Below are 26669 nucleotides of genomic sequence, written 5' to 3'. Positions count from 1 at the left end.
GCATCGTCATCGCGCAACAATCCATTAGGTCAAGCTGCATATTGAGCGAACCGTCGCAAGCTACTGCGATCGAGAGTCTCTCCAGTTTGATAAATATTTTTCAATAAATAAATTGATATATTTGATTCATGAATGTTTAAATTTAAAAAATTAATTTAAAATTTATTTTTCTTCCTTATTCGCGATCCTAAACCATTTATAAAAAGATAATTAAGAAGTTGTAGTTGACTACTACGAAGAGGATACCTTCGATTTCTCTTCTTCATTAATAGCCACCTCGCCAATTAAATCAAATGAATTTCTCATTAGTAATTATCAAATTATAACATTATATTTTATTTGACTCAAAAATAGAAAATAATTGGATGTACGAAATTTTTATAAATATAAAATTAAAAAAATACGATAATAATTTTATTATTACATCCAAACTCCTCTTCTTTATTATTATTCAAAATAATATCAATAAATTTATTAATATTTTTGAAAAACTCAATTATTATATTATATTTCATTTTGTAATCATCGGAATTCGATCAACGTGTATACTAAACAACCCAGTTAAAGCGGATCAAATGAACATGAATTATAAATTATTCCAACTCACATGCCACTTAAACAAAGAGAAACCCTATTATCCATATTAAATCGGTCAATCCGATCCAATATTTAACAAAAGAATAAATAATAATGGAAAAATATGGACGTTATCTAGAATTGATAATATAATCGAATAATATTATTATTATAATAGTAGTTTATTCAAGATGAAGTAAAGGTGGCCTACCTTCACTTTTACGGTCTTTACTTGTTTTCAAAAAAATAAAATATAATATAAAAAAATATATATATATAACTTGTTTTCAAAGTGTCTTTTCCTTCACTCTTCTCCAGTTTTTTTTATAAAAATATTTATATTTTAATAGTTATAAATAAGTATATGATGGATTTGTTAAAATGTTTTAAAAAGGAAACATGTGAAATAAAAATATGAATTTATTTGTTAGGATTTTAAAAAAATTGCTCAAATTAATACACAAATTAATACATGTGGTCGCAGGCAGCTGCGACAGTTCTATAATCGCCTTTGTGCTCCGCGTCTTCGTCGTTTCGCCGATACGAGAAACGAGAGGGAAAGCAGAAGGAAAAGAAGAAAAGGAGGAAGAGAAGAAGCGGCAGAAGGTTGTCTTCTTCCATCGCGCATAGGTTCGAGTTGTTCGTGATCTCGGCATCGCCATCCGGGTTCCGAGTCGTAGTGGGAGCGGCTGCGGCAGCAGGCTAGCTAGATCTCGATCCAGAATCCTATCTTTCGCGGGCAATTCTTCTTGTCAGTTTCTTGCTTTCCTCTCCCTTTGCATTTTGCGGGGTGTGATTAGTCGGTGGAAGAGGCGGGCGGCGATGGCGAGCTGGAAGTACAAGGCCGGGTTGTTTCTCATCCTCACGGTGGTCGTCATCTGGGTCGCCTCAGCCGAAGTCACGCAGGTTTATGCTGAATCCCTTGCTTAGTTCTTTGGTTTTCAATGTGAAAAAAAACTTACTCTTGTTAATCTTTCATGTCTTGCGACGCCGTTAACTATACTTTAGGTATCATGAATCCTGAAAAATTAGGATTTTTTTTTTCTGCTCATGAGGAAGCATGTATTGATTTACATGAAATAGCGCTTGTTTGTACTCAATTTATGGTCAATAAGATGGTCTTTTGAAACTTTTGAATTAGATCTAAGGACTTCTATTGCTGATCCTTTGTTGGACTAAAAATGCGTTGGCTGTTGAATCACAAATCTTGAGGCTCTTTTTCCTTAGCATGCAGGCTTTATCTCTAGTTTATTGAACACGTGACTTGGGCATGAACTACCTAGTGACAGTATTCCAAAAACCAAGAGAACCAAGAGAACACTATGTAATAAACAGTTTTGTCTGATTGCATTTATGTTTTCATACTTTAGCCATATAACGGCGATGTCCTTTTGTTGGCTGAAGCGACTGGGATAAATGCTACACTAATTAACAGTGTAGAAATGTTGATTTGCTAGGAATGGATAAGCACACAGTAAATGTCTACAATCACAAAGTTAAGGTGCTGACGAAGTGCAATTAAATTTTTCAATGAATTTTATGAAAGGAAATGCTGACACAATTGTGTCACTACTTCTAATCAACTGAAATTTGAAGATGTGGACAAGACTTTCAGTAAAAGCTTGATCTCTTGCTGTAGCATCTAATGGAGGAGGTATCAAGTATGTATATCACAAGTCTCCCTACACTAGACGGATTTTGTGTCTGTGGAGAAATGCTGGAGACATATAACTTTTCAGCTTGTTAATATTAGACTGGTGATATCACACAAGCTCATGTGATAATCTATGATCACATAGTGAGAGAGAAAAGAGGGGAAGGATACTAATAACGATAAAATATTGACTTCGCTGATAGATTCATTCTAATTATCTCAATTCTAAATAGCCCACATAAATTGGTGATAGAAATACATCATCCATTGTGATACATAAGACTAATTTGCAGATTGGATGCCTTGGATCGACATCAGGATGCTTTCTTAGGGAAATAGGATCAGCCAATATGAATCTGGAAGGAATATTTTAGTTTGTGATCTAGGAGTCAAAAAAATGACAATCTCTGTGTAGGAGTGCTGTCGATCTGACTAGTTTCCAACAAATGATTTTTGAATTTCATCTAAGCATATAAACCTTTTTATTAGCCCATAACACTACACCTGGGAGTAAACTATGGTGCCATATTCAATGCTGATATGTCTGCAGTAATGGCATGCCAATTTTTGGATATGACTTTGTTAATGCTGATGAGAAATTTTGTTTTAGGAAGCCAAATATTTTCTTTTAATTGAATTAATACTTTGTTCGAGTATTCTGTTTTTATTGAAATTTTGATAGAACTAAAATCAATTTTCTTTTGTATTGATTGTGTCTTTATTGATTATATAATAGTGCGACTTGTTTTATATTAATCCATCTTATTATCTTTAATCACTGTGAAACAGGGTATATTTACTGATTATCAACAACCATTTGCTGTCACTTACTTGGGAGCCTCCCTTATGGTTGTGTATCTGCCAGTATCTTTTCTCAGAGATTGGGTTTGTAGTTTACTGAGAAAACACTCTTCCAGAAGCAACAAGTCATCATCTGGAATTAACTCTTCTCCAAAGAATAGTCCAAGGATGGTAGAAATGGAAGCACAATCTCTTTTAGCAAAAAAGGACAGTGAAATTGACCTTTCAGCACGAGAAGAGGAACAATCATTAATATCTCATATTAAAGATGATGTGAATATTGAAGTCCTGAAGGAAAGAAAAGCAGCCACCACTAAGGAGATCATAACATACGCAATCTATCTTGCCCCTATTTGGTTTGTGACAGAGGTGAGATATGTTATTTTGTGGTGAAGTGAGATATGTTATTTTGTGGTGAACTTTTAGTGTATTTCACTATGCTCCATTCATGCAAATACTGACAACAGAGTAAAATAAAAGTTAATATTTGTTCTATTTGATAGTTTAAAAATGTATTAGTTGTTTAAAGTTCCTCTCACATATTTATCCTTTTAAAGTCCATGATCCCCAGTTAAAAGTTGCATTCTGTTTTAATAACATTAATTTTGTTTTCATCATTTGCGATGTCCTTAATTGGAGAAAAAATATTTTAGTGTGTCATGACTAGAATCCAGTAAGTAGCTTCCCTTGAAATGTGTTGTCCTGTCACCTGTTAGTTATGGATGTCTTCAGAAATTTTGAGGGGTACTGTGCTTGTCAATATGCAGCTATGCTTATACTTGGATGCTTTACTTTGAAAAATATATTCTTGGACGCTGTTAACTGGTAAAAGAAAAATGTACATTGTTAAGTAACCAATATGAATATCCTTTTAGCCAGGTAAAAGGTAGACCGTTCAAACCTATCCTGAGCATTAATAATTCCTTGCATCATTCTGATTTTCCAAATTAGTTTGATAGGTTTTTCTTGTATTCTTCTTCTGCTAACTAAGAAGATGAAGCATTATCCTGTAACACTGTCATCATTGTTATTTAATCATACAAGCATTCTTAATCTTTGAATTTTATGGATGCAGTACTTATCAAATGCTGCACTTGCAAGAACCAGCGTGGCAAGTACTACTGTGTTATCATCAACATCAGGTCTCTTTACTCTTTTTGTTAGTGTATTTCTACGACAAGACTCCTTGAATATGTCCAAAGTGGTTGCTGTATTCGTTAGCATGGCTGGCGTAGTGATGACTACATTTGGCAAGACTTGGGCTGCAGATGAATCAGATCTTAGTGCCTCTAGGTATCATCTATTTGTGTGTCCTTTGGGGGCTTGGTTGTCGGTGTATACATTTTTTTTTCCATTCTAAAAGAAGAATATCTTTACTAATCATATTTGTGGCAAGAATGTTTATCAATTTTGCCTTCATTTCCTTTATCTTGTCCAGAGTGTTTGGTTACTGGTAGCCATTATGTCTGATATGAGTTAGGGTTTTACTTTCTACAGTAATGGAAAGCGGTCTCTCATAGGGGATCTTTTTGGTCTTCTTTCAGCTATGAGCTATGGTCTATTTACTGGTTTGTGGCATTTCAACATTCTTCTTCTTTTGATAAGATTAACTGACAATTTAGTACTAGCTTAAACTTAAATATCCAATTTCAATGTTTGCAGTGCTTCTAAAAAAGTTTGCTGGAGAGGAAGGAGAAGGAGTCGATGTCCAGAAGCTGTTTGGATATGTTGGTCTATTTACACTCGTAGCTTTGTGGTGGCTTGGTAAATTCTGCTCTCTTCCAAAGATTATTGTGTTGCATGTCATACATCAGCTATAATAAGCATTATTATGAGCACTTGTGTAATTTAAGATATTTTCTTTCTCTGACAATGGTATAATTTATCACTTTTTGTTAAACTTTTGGCAGCTTTTAAGGTTGCATGTCAATCTTCAACTGCTGAGTGTCTACCCTCTTGGCTTATATTAAATATTCTATCTTACTCCTTTTTTTCTCTGAAAACCATGATATTTGGCATGGGAGCCATCATAATTCACTACCTTCTCTAGTCACTATGTCAAATGATTTGTCACTTTATCGATTTTGTGTACCCATCCCTTGGATATTCTATGGACCCGGGACCTAGGATGCTTTCTAAGGCCAAATATTCAATCCCCATGCCAGCGCCTTTTGGTGCAATATGACAACTCCTAACTCACTGGACAGACTGCTTTCAGAAACGTGAAATTGATTTTACATGTTTCACTAGCCGTCTTTTGAAAATTCTTGTGAATGTGAGATGATAAAAGAAAATATAAATAAGTTAGAGAATTTCACTACCTTCTCTAGTCACGTAATGATTATTTTTTATTTGTATTCCCTCAAACTAATGATATATATGTTTCCAAGAAGGTATATCACATCCATGCTATACTCTTTTTCCTGCTCTTGTGCAGCATGCTGGATATCTTGTTTTTCATTAGATTAGAGATTCGTGTTTCCGTTTATATTACAATCATGCTAAATTTTCTTGATAAAGATAAAGCCAGTCAAGTGCCCACCAGAGTATATCAAGTGATTAGTCTTTTCTTGTTTCTACAATATTGTACTCTTGATAATAATCATTAACTAAATGCTTTGCACAATTCCTCTACTTGCGAACATGTTACATATTTATCACAAAATATATTGCTGTTTTCTTCTTTTCAGTGTGGCCATTGACTGCGCTAGGTATTGAGCCCAAGTTCAGAATACCACATTCTGCTAAAATGGACGAAGTTGTGCTTGCTAATGGCTTTATCGGAAGTGTTCTTTCAGATTACTTCTGGTATGTTTGCCAGAAATAGTGTCTCATTACGTAGGCTGTGCATCTGACATAGATTGTTGTTCATCAGGGCATTGTGTGTCGTATGGACCACGCCGTTGGTAGCTACATTAGGCATGTCACTTACAATACCACTTGCTATGGTAGCCGATATGATGATTCACGGTCGACACTATTCAGCAGTCTACATCCTCGGCTCAACTCAGGTAATCAATCCTACTGCATTGAGGTTGTCTTTCCATGAATGTTATCTGTTTTTTATCAATAAACATGCATCTGTTTCCACTTACGATTCTGCTCGACTGGAAAATCAATCTTGAAATCCAAGATGTTTCTATTTGTACAACATATTGACAACAAAATGCATCTTATCCTGCGATTGAGTTTTAGCACGATTTCATATTGTTAGAAGACTCATCTCATTTAAGATCCCTTCTAATCTTTCTTTGCTCTTGCTCATGCTCTTGCCTCGGATCTTTCAGTGTTCTTGATTCAAACACATTCAAATTCCATTCAACTCTTGACTGAATTCTCTTTTTTCTTCTCATATTCGCAGGTTTTTGCTGGGTTTGTGATAGCCAATCTGTCGGAACGACTATCCAGATTCATAGGGTTCTAGCATTTTTACAAAAAAAAAAAAAAAAGAAAGAAGGAAAAATGATCGCGATAAGGTGATTCTTTACTGAGGAATTCTTTGCATTCATATCGAGAAGTCCAGAAATTGGAAGTGACCTACGATTACCTGCCACATTTGGTTTTGCTTCTGAAAACAATTGTAAACGCTCTCATTTTAGATTTATGTTGGACTGTCGGGAAGAACTAAACAAAAGTTTATCAAGTTCATACTACTGTTCTCAATTTCCACAGTGTTGTAGAACTCTATTTTCTTGAATGTATATAGATTCCATGCAGGATTCTATGTGAGTTTACAAATCTTTTATTTTTGTCTTAAACTATGATTCACCTGTGCAAGTTCAAAAATATTTAATCAATTGTTAGAATTAATTACATACTTTGTAGATTTATTTTGTTGGTGGATTTTTTTTATATTTTGCTAAATCTATATCCGATTAAATATTTATTATTTAAATCCATTTAAATATTCATTCCAAATGATAAATAGATACCCATGGAATTTCAATTTAAATAAATAAAATATAAAGGTATCTCGAATAACTAATGAAGTTATGCCGCTCAGTAAAATATCTAATTGAATTTCAAATTGTAAATATTTAAATAATCTACACTTTATTATTGTACTATTGTCCAGAGAGCCAAGAAGCTTGTTATTATTCTTTTGACTGATGAAAGCTTCGACGGCCTCACTATTTATTATTAGTAATTGCACCTTGTTGTTGACCATTTAGGTCCTTTTGTTTTGTCGTAATCTTACCACGATCACCATCTGTTGATCGATGGTGCCATACAAAAATTTATAATCTAATCCAACTTAAGATTAATTATTGGTTAGACGGTCAATCCACGAATCTATTGTAATTTAGGTGGATTAAATCCACAAATTTATTAAATTTTTTATTTTAATTTTAAATTATGAAAAAATAAATTCTCAACTTACACGTCAATTCGAACTCGCCACGGGTTGATTCATGCATGTTGTAGGCTTAGGCGGATTGATCTGTTTGAATTCATTTAAAAATAAATTGATAAAATTTTAATTTAATTCATTTAAAAGGTTGTAAATGAATTGAATGTTCGTAAACAAGTTTGATACTTAATTTGGTAAGAATTTATTTGTGTTTGTTCTTCATATATAAGATCGATTAAATCAACAAACTTGAATAATTCATTAAATTAAATAAATAAATTTGAATTCAATTAGTTAATGTTCATCAATAATATTTATAAATAAAATTTGAAAATAATGTTTAAGAATCATATTCATTAATATAAATTTTATTAATATGTTAAATAAATAAATAAATTTAAATTATCAAGTTTAATAACTAATAAAAGGTAAAAATTTTAAATAATCAAATAAATTTAAATGAAGAGTTCAATAATATTTAAACGAATAAATTTAAATTATGCTTAATTAAATTCATAACAAATAAACTAAGTCAAATTTAATAATTATTTTAATAATTTAATTTATTTTAGACTCAATTGATTTAATTTATCTTACCAAATAAATTAATAAATTTCAACATTTAAAAGTTTGATTCAACTTGACTTATTTACCCTCTTAAATTCGATGGATCTATTAAAAGTTTTAAAATATCTTGATGCATTTATTATGAGCTTAGGGATTATTTTTAAGTTTCGAGTTAAATGAAAATTTCCCTAATTTTAACGTGCAGTTACCAATATTTTTTTATTTATTTGGGTTATTCAAAGAAGAAGCGATGCGAGGGAGCGTGTCGAGCAGGCGCCCCTACACGTGGATCCGCTTAAGTTGGATCCGCTGTGCTTATCCGGTCACAAACCACCATTTAAATATAAATATTATAATAAAGAAAGTTAAAAAATTAATTTACTCACATCTCAATTTACATGCATATTAAAATTAATGAAGATATGCTTTCTAGTTTTTATATTTAGGTAATTTGATGAGATACTATCTTTTTTTGATCTATTTATTTGACATTGTATATTTTTAAAATAAATATTTATCATTAATTGCGATAATAAAATTGTATTGTTTGAAGTCTCTCTCTTCGTATGACTGAGTACTGGTCGTCGTTTACGAAGATCACCATCCACGTGTCTCCACATCCCGGTTTGGTGTCGTGCTTAGAGGGCGGATCGTCCCGCCTCGTCTTATCCTTCTCCTGTGAAGCGCCGGACTCGGCATGCCTAGACCAACACGCGTCGTGCAGCTATTGGATTAGCCACAAGGGCCCGTACACCGAGCTCTTTCCTTGTCTTCTCCCTCCCTTTCGTGCCGCTTCAGCCATCGGTCTCTCTCCCCTCTCGACCTCCGTTATCCACTGAACCCTAAGCTTCGATCGCCACTCGCCCCGCTTTCCCTTCCAACGAAGGTAAGAATACGGCTTTCGGTGATTCGATCGATGGGCTTTTCGTGCCTTATGTCGTAGTTTTTTATCATCGCTGTCGCTTCCACACTATTCTTAAGAGTTCGTTTGTTTCCGCTCTTTGCTTCTGAACTTGGAGTTTATGGATTGGTGATTGCGCTTATTGGATGAATTTTGTATTCGATCATCATTCCCTTTCTGAATTCCTGTAATCTCGAACATTTTGGACTCTCATGAAGTTGTGATCTTACGATGTAAAATATAGAGTTTGATGCCAAAAAAAGATTTTTGATGCAATTTTTTTCTTACAAGAAGTGTTTTTTTAAAATGGTTTCTGGAATTAGAGTTCCGATCCTTTTATAGAGCTTTTTACTGTGCTGACCTAGAATCTTATTCTAGAATGGAGTAGTGCGACCAAAAAAGGGTTATCCTATACTGCTTAAACAACATCAGAAGAACTAGTATAAAAAAGGAGAGGAAGAAATCATCATTAAGGACTTTAGTTTTAAGATGGGGGGAGCTTGTTCCAGGAAGAGAGACCTTCTCGACGAAGTTGCTTTGCGCAGGTCTGGAAGATACTATAAGAGTAGCAGTGCAAAGTGGTTGCTACTTACCCTGCCCCGATGCAATACTAATGTATCAGTTCGAGAGCAAGGGAAGTGTCCTTCCCTCATGGACTTGTGCGTGGCTAAAGTTCGTGAGGTAGTTGTCATGGTTATTGAGATATTATTTTGATGTTTTTAGTTTTGTTTTTGTTCGACAACTTCAATTAACTTTAAAAAAGTATTTTATGAAACCAGGACATCAAAAATTATAGCAGCTTTTCCGTGCTTCCAAGGGACATAAGCCAGCTGATTTTCAACGAGTTAGTGGCATCTCATTGCCTCAATGATGTGTCTCTTGAAGCCTTTCAGGACTGTGCTCTTCAGGTTGATATTCTGTTTTCTTTAGTCCAATTTGTCCGTTCAATTTCATTTCCATTGTTTTGCAGGCTTGAGTAACACAATATCCAAAAAAAATATTTATATCATTATACAGTTGTAAGATTGTGGCGCTGCTTTTTGAGGAAGCCTTTGGAGTTTTTCATTGAATCCTACTGAGTGGAAACTCCTTGTACTTGTTATCACATTTTTGAGATTTGTTCATGTTGTGTGCTTTCTTTCTTCAAACTTAGAAAGATTATTTAGAGTGATTTTGCCGTTCAATGGAAGATGTAGAGAACTCATGTTACTCTAGATCCACTTTGTTCTATACTTTGGCAAGCCTCCTAAATTGTGCAATGCATTAATCTTTTGGGTGATAGCACTCTTACAAATTGCAGATTGTGTTTCTTTTTGTTGATAGTCTCAATTGTTCGCTGTTTCATCAGGATATTTGGATTGGAGAATATCCGGGAGTCAAAGATGGTTGGATCAGGATAGTTTCTTCTCAAGGGGAATCACTTCTGTCACTTGATATTTCTTGCTCTGATGTTACAGATACTGGCTTGTCTCTCCTTAAGAAGTGTCCCAATGTCCAGAGCTTGAAATGTAACTATTGTGACCAAATCTCAGACTATGGCCTAGGGCACTTATCTGGTATCTTCAGACTTCTTCTCCACATTCTCCTATATTTTCCTGATTCTGAGAATCTTACAGAATGTTTATACTACTCACAAAGAAGACATATTTCTGTGTTCGTGATTAAGGATTTTTTAGCACATTAATTTATGCATTTAGACCATTGTAGTTTGTACTAGTGACAATTTCCTGCTGTGATTTGGGCTTCCTCATGTAGGGTCATGTCTTGTACTTTGTATTTAATGTTTATGATACAATACTCTCTTTAGAAGAGGAGCTTTGGCACAATGGTAAATTTGTTGCTATGTGACTGTGTGGTTATGGATTTGAGTCGCGGAAATAATCTCTTGCAATATAGGATAAGGTTGCATACGATAAACCCAATGTGGTCCATCCCTTCCACGGGATCCTGCATTGGTAAGAGCTTCGTGCACCGAGCTACACTTTTTATACAATACTCTCTTTACCTCACTGTTGTAAATAAAAAAAAACATTAAGACACTTTTTGGATCTTCTGCTACATATGTTCTAAGGCACTGTGTTCTATTACAAATCTTGACAACTAGATGGTTTTTCTTTTATCTAATGTCAATTTTGTAGTATGTCATATAATGTTAACTATATAGCATCAGTCATATCGGTAAAGATGCAAGCATATTACTCTTGCTTATCTTATTCATTGAAATGAAAACATTTGTCCCACGTTAAAAATTAATTGCCTTAATAGTTTTTCTGTTTTTATTGTATGTTTCCATTGTAATGCATGTTTTTTTCCCAGGACTTTCAAACTTGACCTCCTTGAGTTTCAAGAGGAGCAATGTTATCACTGCTGATGGGATGAGAGCTTTTACCAACTTAGTTAACTTGGTAAATTTGGACCTTGAGAGATGCTTAAAAATTCATGGAGGTCTTGTACATTTAAAAGGTTTGAGTCCATACAGTGGATACCGGTTTCTCATGTTGATCATATATGGTGTTCTTATCACAATAAACAAGATTTATTTTTCCAAATAAAAGCCTGGCATTGATTTAAAAGAGAATTTGAATGACTGATGTTAACACTACAATTCAGTGGTGGTTTCTTAGCAAGCAGATTCTTTTCTTGTAAATTTATAGCTGTTGCATTTTGATAAAAAGAGAGGAAGATTTAAGTTTCTCTTCTCTTAAATGTTTATCCATGTCAAAATATAAACTTAACAATTCCTACTAAACTAATTGTCTAAGAAGTTCTTGTATATTGTGAAGGTTAAAGAAACTCTTTGGGTTAAAAATATATAGACACAAGTCGTTGACACCATTCTAATGTTTCACTCTCCAACTTTTCTCCAATGAAGATGTTAGAAATTTAATTGATTTAGGATTTTTGCATTTGCTACTAATGACCTCGTTGCTGTTATTTCTTTTACAAATTGGACCTATTCTATTGGATTATTATGATATGATGTTCCAACATGATCTTTCCTGCAGATTTAAAAAAGCTTGAATCTCTTAACATCAAATACTGCAATTGTATAACTGATGCAGACATTGGATCTATCTCAGGTTGGCCTTTATTTGTGTTTCTTTACTGTTCAAATATTGCAATCACAGTATTTTCTCAGTAACTACCATCTCCAAAGAGAGACTATATTTGAGAAAAAAAGAATTTCCATGCATCATTTGTTCAGGCATTCCAGTGGTGTACAAATTGGTACATGCTGCCGTTTGTATCTGTACTAGATAGAAATGTGATGCCTGTATAGAAATGTATCTTCTTCTGATGGAGATGGATTCTTTGCACACATGTTATTTCATGTGTGCAAAATCCTGTTCAAGTTTTATGTAGCTTATTATTTGTCACATTTTCATTTCAGCTTGCCATATTTATTCCTTCTCCTATAGTTAGTCCTGGGCCTTTAGAACTGCTATTCAGCTACATATGTAAAACAACTAAGGACAAAGATGTGTACAGCTGAACTTACTTTCTATGATTTAGCCTGCTTTTCCTTCTGTTGGACGTTGGATAATTACCCTAATCAGCTCACTATGTATTATTTCATAAAGAGGAGGTCCACTGTCATCTCCCCACCATCCTTTTTCATGTAGCTCTTTGTCTCGGTCTAGTATTGTTAGTTTAGTCTCATCAATAAAATTTTTATTTTTTCCTGTTCATTATTCTAGGTCTAACAAACTTGAAGGAGCTGCAAATGTCATGTTGTAAAATTACTGATGCAGGCATCACTCAATTGAAAGGTACCACAGGGTGGACGTCTTTTAGTACTTACACCTTGATTTTTTTTAATGTCTGAATTGTTTTTTTATCATTCACTTTTGACACTGCTTTTCAACATTATCCTGTTTCACTTCTGCTTGGCGTATGTATATGTCTCATTTTCATTTTGTGCAGGTTTATCCAAACTTGCTCACCTGAACTTGGAGGGTTGTCCACTTACTGCTGCTTGCTTGAAAGTTATATCAGGTTTCTCTTTTCTTCCAACCTGATAACCATGGGAATAATTGTTAATGAATAATTACTTGGACAATAGTATCTTCTATTGGGGCCTTGCCACTCATTTTCATGTTCAAGTCACACTAAGCATCATCAACTTTCGTTTTATATGCTGTTTTGAATAATTTCGGTTACACTCTTGGTTGTGAAATACATATGATCGTTTCACACTTTCACTTATAACTACACAAATCGTGTTATTTTAACAGTGATTCAAGAGAATATTGATACATGTAACCCATATTTAAAACTATATCATTGCAGTGTTCTATCTTTTCAAGTGGTCCTCTCTTGTTCTTTTGATTTTTATATTGACTTGATTAATTGTGAAAATTGTAGTTTTCTTGATGTTCTTTCACAGGCTTTCCATCATTGATGTTTCTGAATCTGAGCCGTTGTAGTATATCTGATGATGGAAGTGAGAACTTTTCTGGTGAGTTTTTCTAACACTGTCAAAAAATATAGATGGCTTTTGTGCATGTGAAAATGAAGTCATTCTTTTTGAATCTTTTCAGCATTATTAATTTACCATGATCCCCTAAGTGTCTATTCTACACAATTTAGCAACATCGTGAATCGTTGTCCAATTGTGTTATTGCTATATCATAAATGTTTTTTTTTCATTTTCATTTTCTGAGTTGTTGATATTTGCTTTCAAGCAATTGTGAATTTGTTGGAAAATTAAACCACCAGAAAGGATATGTTAATGTACTCAATATCCGTATTTGCAGCAATTCTCTTTTCTTCTGAATGGTTTTATTTACTTTATTTGATGACTTGATGAAGATATTGTACACATTAGGTTGCACGAGTAGATGTACTAAAAATTTTTATTCTCGACTGAATGGTTCAGATTTTAATCATGTTTGATCAGTTAGATGTGCCATGCATGGGTCATTCAACTGGTAAATATTAAGAATTCAAGCGCTTGCCAATTTGTCACTTGGAATGTGCCACCTGACAATCCTACTTGTGACTTTGTAAAGCAACCATGTTGTATTATTAGTTTTGGAGAAGATTTATCATTGTTGTCACACTCCACTTAGATGAGAGAACTAACCTATTAAGTTGTTAGATCCAACTACTAGGCCCAAATCTGTAAGCCCAAATTAGTAGTAGCTTGTTCATCTAAGCCTATAGAACTCCTTTATGAATCAACCACTCACAATGTGGTACTTAAAATTGTGGTACTAAAGTGAGGTGTTACAATTGTTTTGGTTTAGTTATTTTCATTTTCCATATGCTCAACTTTTATCACAATTATTGTAATGCAGCACTTCAGAAGTTGAAAGTACTTCAGAAGCTGAAAGTTTTGAACTTGGGATTCAACAGCATTAGTGATGCATGTCTTGTGCATCTTAAAGGTAAAATCTCATTTGCCATTATCACCTGACTCTTAACATCATTTTTAACTTCTGGCTGTATTGCATTGACTGACACCATTTAACAAGATATCATTCTCAATGTGATTCTCATGGTTTATGGAATTAAGGATTGTCTGTCATGTTTCATTTTCCATGCTGCAATTTTCAGCATCCAACTCATGCTCCAATTTTCGGCTTCCAACTCCCTTGCCCTGTTGTTTTTTTCTAAGTTGGATTGTAGTTCAAAGTAATTAGTGTTTTGCATGATATAGTACCATCTTATGTCTCTTAGTCTTATGGCTTCATATTTCTCGAGTTCCTTGATTTGTTGTTGCCTTTTATGCCTTTAATATGGCAGCAAAACTTTATCAACACTTGGAATTTCTGAACCTCACTACTGTGAGTTTGTGATCTAAGTGATATATCGCTCTATTGAGTTTTCTTAATTGTTGGTTAATTGTAGATTTGATCAATTTGGAGAGCTTGAACTTTGATTCTTGTAGCATCGGCAATGAAGGATTATTAAATTTGAAAGGTTTGTGTTACTTTTCTAATTAATTCAAGTTGTTAGTTACATGCATTTCGCCAACATGAAGCTTTGTATAATTTTTTCTCCAAAATGAGGTCAGCGGACAAACTTCTATGACATTCTTAATGTGTTTTCATTATGTTTCTTCTCTATATTTTAGTGTGATTTTATTTTAACTTTGATCAGTAACTTCAATATGAGTGTAGCATGTAAAATCTTGGTTGAACCACATAAGTAGATGTGTATCTCGACTGTGAAACTTCTTCTAGGAAGAGAGTGAGCCAGCAGTATACTTCTAAGTGTGGAAGCATCATTTGCTGGCTTTCCATTTTTTTGTTAGAAAAGAAAAAGGTGTGCAAGTTGTCCGCCTTACAATTTCAACTGAAGTTACAAGACCTATTGCACCCTGATAATCATTATCTGCTCTTTTTTTTTTTTTGTTAATTTTCTCACATGTGCATGCATTAGATTTCATTTTTTACATCCTTCGGTATCTTTTCTGTTCATGGACAAATTTTCTCATCTAAGCTGAAGGTAGGGAATTTCTTGTACCTAAGATTTCTACCAATTCATTTTTTTTTTTTGGGATTTTTAGGTCTGCTGAAATTAAAAAGTTTGGAGCTATCAGACACAGGAGTTGGTAGCAATGGACTGAGCCATCTGTCCGGTATGATTGGTAACTTAGGCATGGTGCGCTATTTTGTTGTTGGGTTATGGGCTAATGTTGTAGTGGCAATTGCATGGTGACTTTATCTTGTGATAAATTAATTTCATTACTTCTTTGCATGCAAAAATGTGAGTTCTCAGTAAATGTTTGCTTGCTAAATCTTTGAGGTAACACTAGAAAGGCATGCTAATTAGTCCTTCAGGTATTAACCCTGTTCTCTTGGTCTTTCCCTATGAACCTAAAAATTTTGAATTTCAACTAGATTTAGTATTTTATAGTGCTTTTGTTCCCTTTTCTTTTGGGAAATGAGAACATCTGTTTGGAGCTGAGATTGCTAGTTGGAGATGAATGCAAATATTCTGATATCCGTGGAAATCTTTCCCAGCAATAGTCTTGGGTTGTTCCTGATTATGTTTCCTGCTCAAGATGTCAATGAATCTGGTTTGAAATAAATACATACGTCGCTAATACCTTTTCATATATAACTAAGAGATTATTGTACTTTCTGTTTATAATGCATTCAGCTATTGTTAGCGTCTCTAAGATTTTCCAAATTGTTTGCCTCTTGGATGAGATTTGTCGTTCTATGTTCTCTGATGAGATTGAGAGCAGCCCCATTATGTAGTTAGTAATTGTACTTGATGTTCCTGATTGGCAATTACAAACTAGTCCATTCTATTAACAAATTCATGGAGCAGTTGAGAAAAGGAAATGAACTTTAGTAATATCCGAGCAGGAGTGTTCTTTATTCAAAATGATCCATGTCTCTGTGGCTGTGGATATAATTCTATGTTCTCAGGGCCAACACACCATCTTTTTCATCTGGTCTACCCTTGGTCACTTGGGAACAACATTCGCAGTTGTTATCATGATTATAAAAGTATTCTCGTTACCAATGAAGTTGAGACACTTTTCTTACTGTGTTCCATTGATCAGGCTACCAGATGGAATCATCTTTGACTGGTTTAACTCTTGAGTTTTATTAAAATGTAGATTAACAATCTCCCTCGGAATGGATGAATGGTGTTCTTTGATGTTATGTAATTGTAGAAAAGCGAACAGTTTCATCTATGATGATCACACCATTGATAACTGAGTGTTTATCTATTCTTTTTCAGGGTTGTCCAATTTGGAAAGTATAAATCTATCATTCACATCAGTAACTGATGGTGGTTTGAGGAAATTGTCTGGATTAACATCTATTAAATCACTCAATTTGGATTCTCGCCTGATAACAGATGCAGGGTTAGCCACAATCACCAGTAAGATCTGTTCTAATCTTGTATTATTCCCTAATATATGTTTTTGTTCATTATACATTAATATTTGAAGAAGGGAGCTTTAGCACAATGGTAAAGTTGTTGTCGTGTGACCTCGAGGTCACATGTTTAAATCTTGGAAACAACCTTTTGCAAAGTAAGGTAAGGTTGTATACAATAGACTCTTCCCCGAGACTCCACATTGACGGAAGCTCCGTGCACCGAACTATCCTTTATACATTAATATTTGAACTTACATTCTCTACTTTATGTTCTATAGCTATCTTCTTTAAGTATAAAATATAACTAGTAATTTGCATGATTATGTTTCGTAGCTTGTATAAATTACAGTCTGCCCCAAAATTTATGAGCAACTTCTGTAGTGTTTATTCACTATGTTCTCTTTTATTTTATTGTCCTTGTTTTCAAATATCTCATTCATTTTCTTCTTTTCCCTCCATTGCTTTTGTCAAATAACCATCTTCAAATATGTTTTTCTCGATTTACTAGGAAGTTTTCCTTAGATACTCTTTCATTAAAGTTCATTCTAATAATACCTTCCCAGAATATAAATATCGATAAATATGTCGTTTACCTAATTAGTCGTTTCATATAACTCAGGTCTTACTGGATTGACCCACTTGGATCTTTTTGGTGCTCGTATCACAGACTTCGGCACAAAATTTTTGAAATGTATGTGAACTAACCTACTAATATGTCCTCTCTTTTCTGTCTCTCTCCAATTTTGGTACTTTGCTTTATGTTTTCTTTTAGCTATTCTAATTCATGGCTTCTAATTTCTTTACGTGAAATGACTAATAGTTGTTGGAGTGTTACTTGCTCGCATTTGTCAGACTTCTCTCGTACCGATATCTTCGTGCTTTAGCATAAGAGATACATTTTAGACTTCTTCAGTTTCACTTGCACAAATGATGTTTTCGCCAATCTTGAATTCACAGCACAAGTTGACACCTTTTTTATGCATAGTTATCTGGCTTGGTCTTTCCATTTATCTTGATATTTCTAATGGATGAAAGAACATCGTAAAAATTTCGGGCTGTCTTCCTATTCGTCCAATTGCGATGATGTTGTGTCCTGCAATTTGGTCAGGTTTCAAGAAGCTGCAGTCGCTTGAGCTATGCGGAGGCTCCATAACCGACGCCGGAGTGAAGAACATCAAGGACCTTAAATCTCTTAAGCAATTGAACCTGTCTCAAAACAGCCACCTCACAGATAAAACTCTCGAACTGATTTCAGGTTCGTTAACTATCTCAAAAAAATAAATCAATCTACTCTCACATTTGTTTGTCTTGACAACTTTGCTCCGATTACAGGATTAACTGGACTAACTTCTCTTAATGTATCGAACTCCCGCATAACAAACGCTGGACTGCGGCACTTGAAGCCATTGAAGAACCTGCGATTGCTCACCCTGGAGTCGTGCAAAGTGACTGCCAACGAAATGAAGAAGTTACAGTTGTCTGCCCTTCCAAACCTCCTCAGTGTTCGACCTGAGTAAGCTCAGTTCGAAGCCGCCCCCTCGTGTAAAGTCCTTCGCCGCAGATGCACACCGTCGTAGGAGATTCAGCCCGGCAAAGGAGACTCACTACGTCGAAACTGTATATATCGGTGTGTTTAAACTCCTGGCCTGATTTTAGTTTAATCTAATGATGTTGAAGCACCAACTGGAAGCACGTCGAGTGTCTGTAAATAAGTGTACATAAAGCATCAATTAGCATTGAAGGAAGCTGCTCACAGCGTTTGAAAGCCAACGCAGGCGGACCATATAACGTGTAATCGTCGGCAAACTAATTGTAACTGACCGTTTCTACGACGTGTTATAAACTTCGACATAACGTGATTCCCACTCCAACCGATATGAAAACGTCTTATCTAACCACAACAGCTCACGTATTTGGACTTTGTTTAAGAGCACATAATTGCGAAGCTTAAGCAATGATTAAGACCAAATGAAGCTGATTATATTATAGAACAGCTCGTGCTTCGTTGGCATGGGGCCCCTTCCCCAAATACCCTCGTCGATTTACAGTTGTCTCCGTCGGCGCATCGCGTTGTTTGCGCAGTAGAAGCTTCGTGTCCTTTGACGGAGTCGTTAAGTCGGTGGCATTTTTGTTGTTTGTGGAAATTACAAGGTCCTTTCTTGACGCAGGCACATGGTTTTGTTTTCAACTACTTTTTTTCCGCCCGCCGGGATGCGTCAACTAACTCGCTTCCTGTGGAGAATAAAAGCCTGAGAGTTCTCTTTTATTACGATCATGCCCCAAGCTCCTCTGGCTATAAATTGAACGCCGGAGTTGGGCTGTGTTTGACGAATTAGCTACTTGAAGCCTCCCATTCTCTCTCTAGAAGAGATCTCTCTCTCTCTCTCTCCCTTTTGAATTCGAAACGAAGCAGATGGCGTCATCTTACAAGAGATCCAGCGGGCCGGTGCTCCCTCTGCGGCGATCGATCTCGCCGGTGGGTGGCTTTGCCTCCTCGTCGACTAGCATCTCCGCTCGTACTTCTTCTCCCTTCGTGCATCACCGATCTGCCTCCCCCACGCACGTCCACCTCGCCGGCGCCGGATCTTCGGTTTCCCCCTCCATCCGCTTCTCCCTCAACCGATCCGCCTCCCCCGGACGCTCCCTCGCCTCCTCGGAAAGCCGATCCGCCCCGGCCCCAGCCCCGGCCCGCCGCACTTGCCTCTGCTCGCCCTCCACCCACCCCGGATCCTTCCGCTGCCACCTCCACAAGGGGCTCAACGGAGGGGGCGGATCCGCCGCCGCTGCCTCGCCGTCGAACAGGCTCAACGCGCGGCGGTCTGCGATGGCGAACTCGCTGGTCCGGATCGGGACGGTGGAGGGTGAGTGGGTGAAGCGCGCGCTTGCCGCGCTCATCCGTCCCTCCTCTCACCAGCAGCGGCGGCGGGCCGCCTTCCAACTCCGCCCTAGCCGCCTCTCCCGGATGTCCAACGCAGCAGATCCCTAAATCTCGGCCGTCCGGTCCGCCGATCTAAAATCAGGTTCGTGGAAACACGCCAATAAAACAAAATCTCACCTCTCTTTCCTCATCACACGGCCAGATCCGCCGGGACCATCGGATTTCGTTCGGAGTTTTTTTTTTGTTGTTGCTATTTTTGTACCAGAGCTGGAGTTCGGCGGCGATCTGATCTCGGCCGTCCGATTTGTACATACACTTATTGGCCGGCGTTGATGCAACGCCGATGGAACAAACACCAGAAATGAACTGAGAAGAACACTTCCGACTTCCGAGAGCAGAAATAAAATTAAAAATCATTCAATTTGTTCATAACTAATTTAAATTAACATTTCCATTAATCTTGACTAACTCATTCATTAACTGATGATGGATTGAATATGTGATGTTGATCTTGTGGTTCGTTGAATGCAGTAATGGGAGCAATGATCCGTCAGCTCCGTTACGTTCCCGTCGTGCATCCCGTTTGGATTGCGTCGCCGTGGAGTCGACGCCGTCGATTGCCGATATGTTCTATCATCCGTGAGGTAAATTATTGTGTTTTTATATTCTTTTCATCCTTAATCTATGTTATGTATATTATGTGTGTGTATCTACTCGATTTATCCATTGTTTTTTTTTATTTTCAGGGAATTGCATCAGGATTACTTTGCTGGACCACTGGTGAGATGAATCAAACGAATTATTTATTTAAATCAATTCTATTATTAAATAAATGGGAACAGAAAATATCATGACCAAGTCCTACTGAAATTATTAAGATTAATTATATCACTTGAAATTTAAAAAAAAAAAAATTGGAAGGGAGAATTCAGGAAGTGAAATGAAATTTTAGTAAAGATAAACGCAAGGGACAAGTCCTTCATCTAACTTCATTGAAGTTGACAACCAAGAATGTTAAAAGGTACAAGAGATAGAGAGGTATTAGGTGGATTAGTTGGACTAACATTTTATTTGAATTTGATTAGACCAAACATTATCATTTGAATTTGAATATATAAACATATATATTTACTATAATATTATTTTATTAACATTTTAATTTTAAATTTCACGAAATATGCCATTTTAAAATTTAACATCTTAAGTTTTTATTCCTTAAAATAATAATAAAATAACTAAAAGCAATAAGATTATCTATGAATTAGATTTGATTTGGTTAGCAAACTTTTAACAGTATATGATCCTTAATTAAAATTATGAAATTGTATTTGAATACAAAAAATGAGTAGGGGGGATAATCAATCTATAAATGGGCAATTTGATATAGTTGAATTCACAAGGAACTTGTGATGGGAGATAAGATCTTCATAATATGACAGAAGCTCTGACCTCATTGATATTTAATAGATATTTATTGTGACGGAAAAAAGGACAATTGAATATTGACTATCAACCTAATTTAAGCATCTCCCTTTCAAATTAATGATAGAAAATCGATCTTATTAATTAACCACAAATTAATGAATTAATCCAGGTTATCATCTTGAAAGGGTTAGTGGTTAACTTGGGGTTTGTATCCTATGGAACAGTTTTGTTATTTTTTAGAAGAAAAAAAAAGAGAGTATTAGAGAAACATATATATAATAAAGACAAATAATACTTGATATAAACTAAATAAATTAATACTATATTATGTATCACTTCTGAAATCTCTGTGGAAGAAATTGGAGGAGCTCCTTGTTTTTGAAGAGAAACATATAAAATACAAAAGTATGACTTAATATGTATGTTATTGACTTGGGGAACGTGGCCGGCTGAACCCTGGTGAGTGTTCAGATTATATTTGGAAGGGAATTAGGGTTGAAGAGAAGAGGGAGGGTGAAAGAGAAGGAAAACAATTTTATTTAGTTGGATGAACAAGAAAGGGTAAGTAATGACAGAAAAATGGCGACCACTAGTGAGATGAATCAAACGAATTATTTATTTAAATCGATTCGAGTATTAAAAAATTGAGGACAGAAAATATGATGACCAAGCCCTAATGAAATTATTAATATTAATTATATCACTTTAAGTAAAAAAAATGGAAGGGAAATTTTAACACAATAATCAATCTGAAAGACATAAGGTGTGGACTATGGATAAGTCCTTGTGGAAGAGATGAACTTCGTTGAACTTGAGATAACCAAAGAAATAATTCACTTTTTAATTATTTTAACATCTCGAGCGTATATAAAAAATTTAAAAAGGTTAAAGAAACAGAGAAATAATTCACTTTTAATCATATATATTACATTTGTTAATTATTATAAAATGCATTATTTCATTGTTTTGAGAGGGATATCTATTATATATTAAAGTGGAAGGAGTAATCAAGATAGTCCAAGTCACAAGCAACTTGTGATTAGTCGAGATGAGATCTTAATAGTATGGCAGAAGCTTTGACCCCATTAATTTCATTAGATATTTCTTGTGATGGGAAAAAGGCCAGTTGCTTTTTATATATAAAAAAACTATAAAATACAGAAGTATGACTAAATACGTTATTGACTTGGGGAAGTTTCTTCTGGGGATTGCCGGCTGAACCTAGCGGTGACTGTTCATATTATGTTTTATTGGAGGGAAATGATTGAAGAGAAGAGGAAGAGATAAAGAGAAAGGAAACCAGTTTTTTTTTGTTAGATGAAAAGGAAGGGTTATATTCTCCATTTTAACCTCAATTTACCATCCCTGATCAGTGATGTTAGATGAACGAATAGGAAGGAGGTTTATTTGGTGCTTTAGATCTCATTAATAGCTGTTGGATTGGATTAGAATTAAAGGAAATAAATTTGGTCATATTGATAGCGCTGTGGCCATAATAATTAGGATAGTGGCGAGTTTTTTCCCTTTACCCAATTCATGATATGAAATACAATTAAAATTAGCCCAATATGATTCTAATTTTCCCGGTCAAATATGCAGTTATCAAATCCCCCACACTTATTCTTTCACGCCCCGTGAAAGTAGTTAATATACATTTATTTTCCACCCTAACAATGATCCACCAAATTAAGAGTTTATAATGATAAGCTAAATAAAAGTACCAAATTTTAAAGATATAAACAATCCAGAACTCATGTCATACAAAGATCAATAACAAAGCAATTTCAATCTACTCTGAATAAGTTAAGAATGATGACCATAACCTCACAGGAGAAAATAATAGAGTGGCTCTTTCTCATAAACAAGATAAAAGTGGAGTTCTCTCAAGCTCTCATGGATCATGTCTTACCATAAGCTTGCTTTTCTTCTTATCTCTACCACTATATATCCATAAAGTTCCATAATCATGAAGGCTTATTAGAATTTCAAAGGAAACATGCTAAGAGGAATGAAGTCAACAATGATATGTAAGGGAAGGTATGAAAACAATGCAATCAAGAAAACAAGTGGAAGGAATGGAAACATGTGGTATGCTTCATAGATGAATCAAGAAAATCATGCCCATAGATGTAAATCCAAACTAGCATGGAGTAGGGTAATAGCAAGTAAAACATCACTTAACCTTCTCCTACACTCTAATCATTTACAATAAGGCTCCTAGTAGGAGAAAACTTACTACCAACCATCCCTAATACATTTTCACCAATTCAAACCTTTATTATTGTTTTTATTTTCCTATCAACAAAACACAACCTAACCTTTTATATATACAAATTTTTTTTTTTTTTTCAAAAGAACAGAATCTTTCTTTTTTTCGATTTTTTTTTTTTTCTTTTCTTTTTTTTTCCATGTCTTTTTTTTCTTTTTTTTCAGCTTTTCTTTTTTTTTTTTTTTGACAGATTTTTTTTTCTTTTTTTTTTTCCACAAACAAAACTTAAAAACTACGACAACCCAACAAATAAAACCTATATACAAGTAAAATAACAAAATTAAAGCCTATTAGTTTGTCAATGGTGAAATATTTAAGCATACCCCCACACTTAAACTTTTGTCCGTCCCGGGCAAAAATTCATCTCAACATTCAACATTCCCAATTCCCATGAAAAAGAAAAACAAAGCATGGTATGGAAGGATGGAACATATGATGAAAGAATTTATTGAGCTACCTATACTAAGAAAAGAAAATGATGTGGAGATAATGAAATGCCTTCATAATTAATGTAACCTCATGTTATTGTGATTTCAACAGAATCAAGCAAGTTCTAGCTTAACATTCTCCATGAATGCCACTCAACAAAGGAATTAATCAGGCTCAGTCCTCTCTAGGTCAATGTAGGTCATCATCTCAACTTTTCAAAGTGACATCCATCACTAGGTTATATCCTCACGCAGTCCACAAACTCTTTCATGCTTTGTAATCTCTAAAAGTCTGATAAACTTATTTAACTAAATCATCACAAATCCTAAGAAGAATGAAATCATGCCGGGAGAAAATTTATTGAAAAGAATGATAAATCAATAAATATACAAATCCTAAACTAACTTATTCATTTATTTACACATCCTAAGCTAAGAAAGAATAATAAATCATATATACACAAAAAGAAAGAGAAACAAGAAAATATAGAATACTCCCCTTTCACCGGGAAGATGGATCATCGCCAGAGGAGTCCCTTGATTCCTGATCGCCCTGGGTTCTCAACTCTGTAGACGGATCCAGCAAAATAGATGGAAGTGATCCTAGGGACTCAGTGCAATTCCCTACACTTTCGTGCACCTCTCCAATATAGACAAGCCACGACCAAGCATTAGTGCACCTAAAATCAACATCTACAGAATCATTAGAATAAAAGAATTAAACAATAAAAAAATAAACAAATGAATAAATGAATCAATAGATCAATGAATAAACAAACAGATGAATGAAAGAATAAACAAACAAGAACACCTATTTACAGTCTAAAATAAACAAACATCATGTGAATCCCCGGCAACGGCGCCAAAATTTTGATGGGTGTGTTTTTATTGGATTTTTTATTTACGTACTTTTATTTTGTCACTCACACCCATCAAAATTATTTATTTATTTATTTACCAAACCTCTTTATTATCGTCTTAAGTAGTACAGAGAGGTCCGGGTCATCTCTCTCGGACTCAATGATAGAATGTTATTCTAGACCTATGGTGCGGGGTTTTATTTTGTTTTTATTCATTCCTATCTACAACTCTATTTATTTGCAATTTAATCCTACAATTTACAAAAGAATACTAAGTATACAACAAGCATCAACATACACACAAAATACAATGTCAACTCTACATCATGCTTTCTACATCAACTCTAACATACAACAAACATTTCATACCACTTCAACACATACAAACTCACAACATATGACAACCTATTGCAACCGAAGCATTATTCAAAGCTACAACTCAACAAACATATTCAACATCAAAAGCTTATTCACATCAATTTCATGCTCAACAGACATCACAAGCTACAACTTGATATACACAATCAAAACCTTATTCAACTGATCAACATACAAGTTTTATCATTCAATACATCATATATTAACCCAAATGAATCATTTGATGCATTGCATTCAACCGTATGGATTACAATTGGTTCAATTAACACTGTCCAAAACCGAACAAAACAACCCAATTTGGAAGTTTTCCACAATTCATAACAACTAACAACACATAAATCAACAATTCAAACAACCAAGAACATATCTCTTATATCCGGATCAAAGCAACAACAATCTCAACACTTCACACTATCTGTGTACACTTAACGAAGAACATTTTACCCTTCAGTCACAACTTACAACTACATTCATCCAATTCAAAACCCATATATCAGAACCGTTAAACACACACCAAAGAAGGGTTAAGGATCAGTGTTAAGGTTAGAATTAGAGTTAGGTGTCAAATTATAGTTAGGGATTAGAATTAGCAATTAAACAGAATTAGTTAAAGATTAGTGTTAGGAATTAAGATTAGAACATTGATACATATTTACATATTTCATGGGGGGGGGGGGGGGGGGTTTGGTTTTGACAGCTAACAAAATCAGAAACTAACAACAGAAAGGAAAAGAAAAGAAATTAAACTAGGGTGAAGGGAATTTAGGGTTTCTTCCCTCTCCAAATCGGCACAAAACAAACTTCAACAAATCCGGTTGAAGGGCACCACGGGACAGTGAACCTCACTGGAGCAAACCACTCAAAGCTTGGCACGAACGGAGAGACGAAGGCTCGGATCCTCACCCGCTGGTCTGATAGCTTGCTGCAAATCACAGACAACCCATCAGAAAAGGTACTGAAATCCAATCCTTACCTTGCCTCTTTTCCGGGGACAGCGGCATCGAAGACGACGGCGGTCCCCTGCTACAAATCACAGACAAGGTCCGGTGAGTTCCTGCTGCAAACCACAGACAAGCCCGGCAAACTCCGGCGCTTCTGAGGAGATGGGTGAAGTGGGCTGTCTCCGGCTGCCACCGTTGGAGCAAACCACCCACAACGGAGCCGGCGACAGAGGAAGGAAGGAGCGACGTCGGTGCTGCAATCGGAGGAGCTGCTGCTTGCTTTGCGCTGATCGGGAGGAGGAAGTGGAGGCTCGGTGGTGATCGGCGATGAAGAGCAGAGGAAGGGGACGAAGAACAGGGGAAAAGAAATCGCGGAGGAACAGTGGATGAGAAACAACAGTGTCGCGAGCCCCCGTTTCCTCTGTGAACCGGCGAAGCCTTTTATGCTTTGCTGAACCGGTGAAAGCTGTAACCGGCTGAACCGGCGCTAACCCTTTAACCTGGTGATGAACCGGCGGCTGGAGTTTTGAAGTGAACCGGTGCTGGCATTGCCATTGACCGGATTGCAATTGGTTTGGGCTGGTTTTGATGTGGGCTGGTCCAATTGAATTGGGCTTGCTTTGAACCTTATTGAAATTGGTTGAGTCAATTAAATTCCAATTCGAACCCGACTCGAACCAGAATTGATTTTTCTTCAAATTAGACCTTCAAATTTGATTATCTTCATCCTAATTTCCTGCCAATTAAATTACCACAATTTAATATCAATAAATACCTTAAAATAAGAGAAAAA

At 35.4% G+C, this 26669-nt stretch overlaps 3 protein-coding genes across 5 annotated transcripts; all 3 read left to right on the top strand.

Moving 5' to 3' along the window:
• Positions 1-1088: 1088 nt before the first annotated feature.
• Positions 1089-6778, top strand: LOC141826254 (putative vacuolar membrane protein YML018C). Its single transcript, XM_074713500.1, has 8 exons — positions 1089-1482; positions 3020-3400; positions 4107-4324; positions 4529-4599; positions 4694-4795; positions 5722-5839; positions 5907-6042; positions 6393-6778. Exons 1-8 carry the CDS (start codon positions 1399-1401, stop codon positions 6453-6455), a joined length of 1173 nt encoding a protein of 390 aa, XP_074569601.1. The 5' UTR covers positions 1089-1398; the 3' UTR covers positions 6456-6778.
• Positions 6779-8754: 1976 nt separating this feature from the next.
• Positions 8755-18467, top strand: LOC141826253 (uncharacterized). Of its 3 annotated transcripts, XM_074713496.1 has the most exons (16): positions 8755-8835; positions 9229-9531; positions 9630-9758; positions 10199-10406; positions 11167-11313; positions 11856-11930; positions 12549-12620; positions 12775-12846; positions 13238-13309; positions 14151-14240; positions 14704-14775; positions 15365-15436; positions 16555-16698; positions 17317-17388; positions 17806-17952; positions 18030-18467. In XM_074713496.1, exons 2-16 carry the CDS (start codon positions 9340-9342, stop codon positions 18212-18214), a joined length of 1749 nt encoding a protein of 582 aa, XP_074569597.1. In that variant the 5' UTR covers positions 8755-8835; positions 9229-9339; the 3' UTR covers positions 18215-18467. The 3 variants fall into 3 exon arrangements, with proteins under 3 accessions (XP_074569597.1, XP_074569598.1, XP_074569599.1); XM_074713497.1 differs by lacking the exon at positions 14704-14775; XM_074713498.1 differs by lacking the exon at positions 17317-17388.
• Positions 18468-19037: 570 nt separating this feature from the next.
• LOC141828106 (uncharacterized) lies at positions 19038-19964 on the top strand. Its single transcript, XM_074715474.1, has one exon. It carries the CDS (start codon positions 19111-19113, stop codon positions 19681-19683), a length of 573 nt encoding a protein of 190 aa, XP_074571575.1. The 5' UTR covers positions 19038-19110; the 3' UTR covers positions 19684-19964.
• The last annotated feature ends 6705 nt before the right edge of the window (positions 19965-26669 follow it).

The sequence above is a fragment of the Curcuma longa genome, chromosome 4 (assembly GCF_044706935.1).
Source record: "Curcuma longa cultivar G26 ecotype Majalengka, Jawa Barat chromosome 4, ITB_CL_G26_1.1, whole genome shotgun sequence".
Classification (NCBI taxonomy): Eukaryota; Viridiplantae; Streptophyta; class Magnoliopsida; order Zingiberales; family Zingiberaceae; genus Curcuma; species Curcuma longa.
Note: the sequence above shows the minus strand (reverse complement) of the source record. Positions and strands in the feature narration are given on the sequence as shown.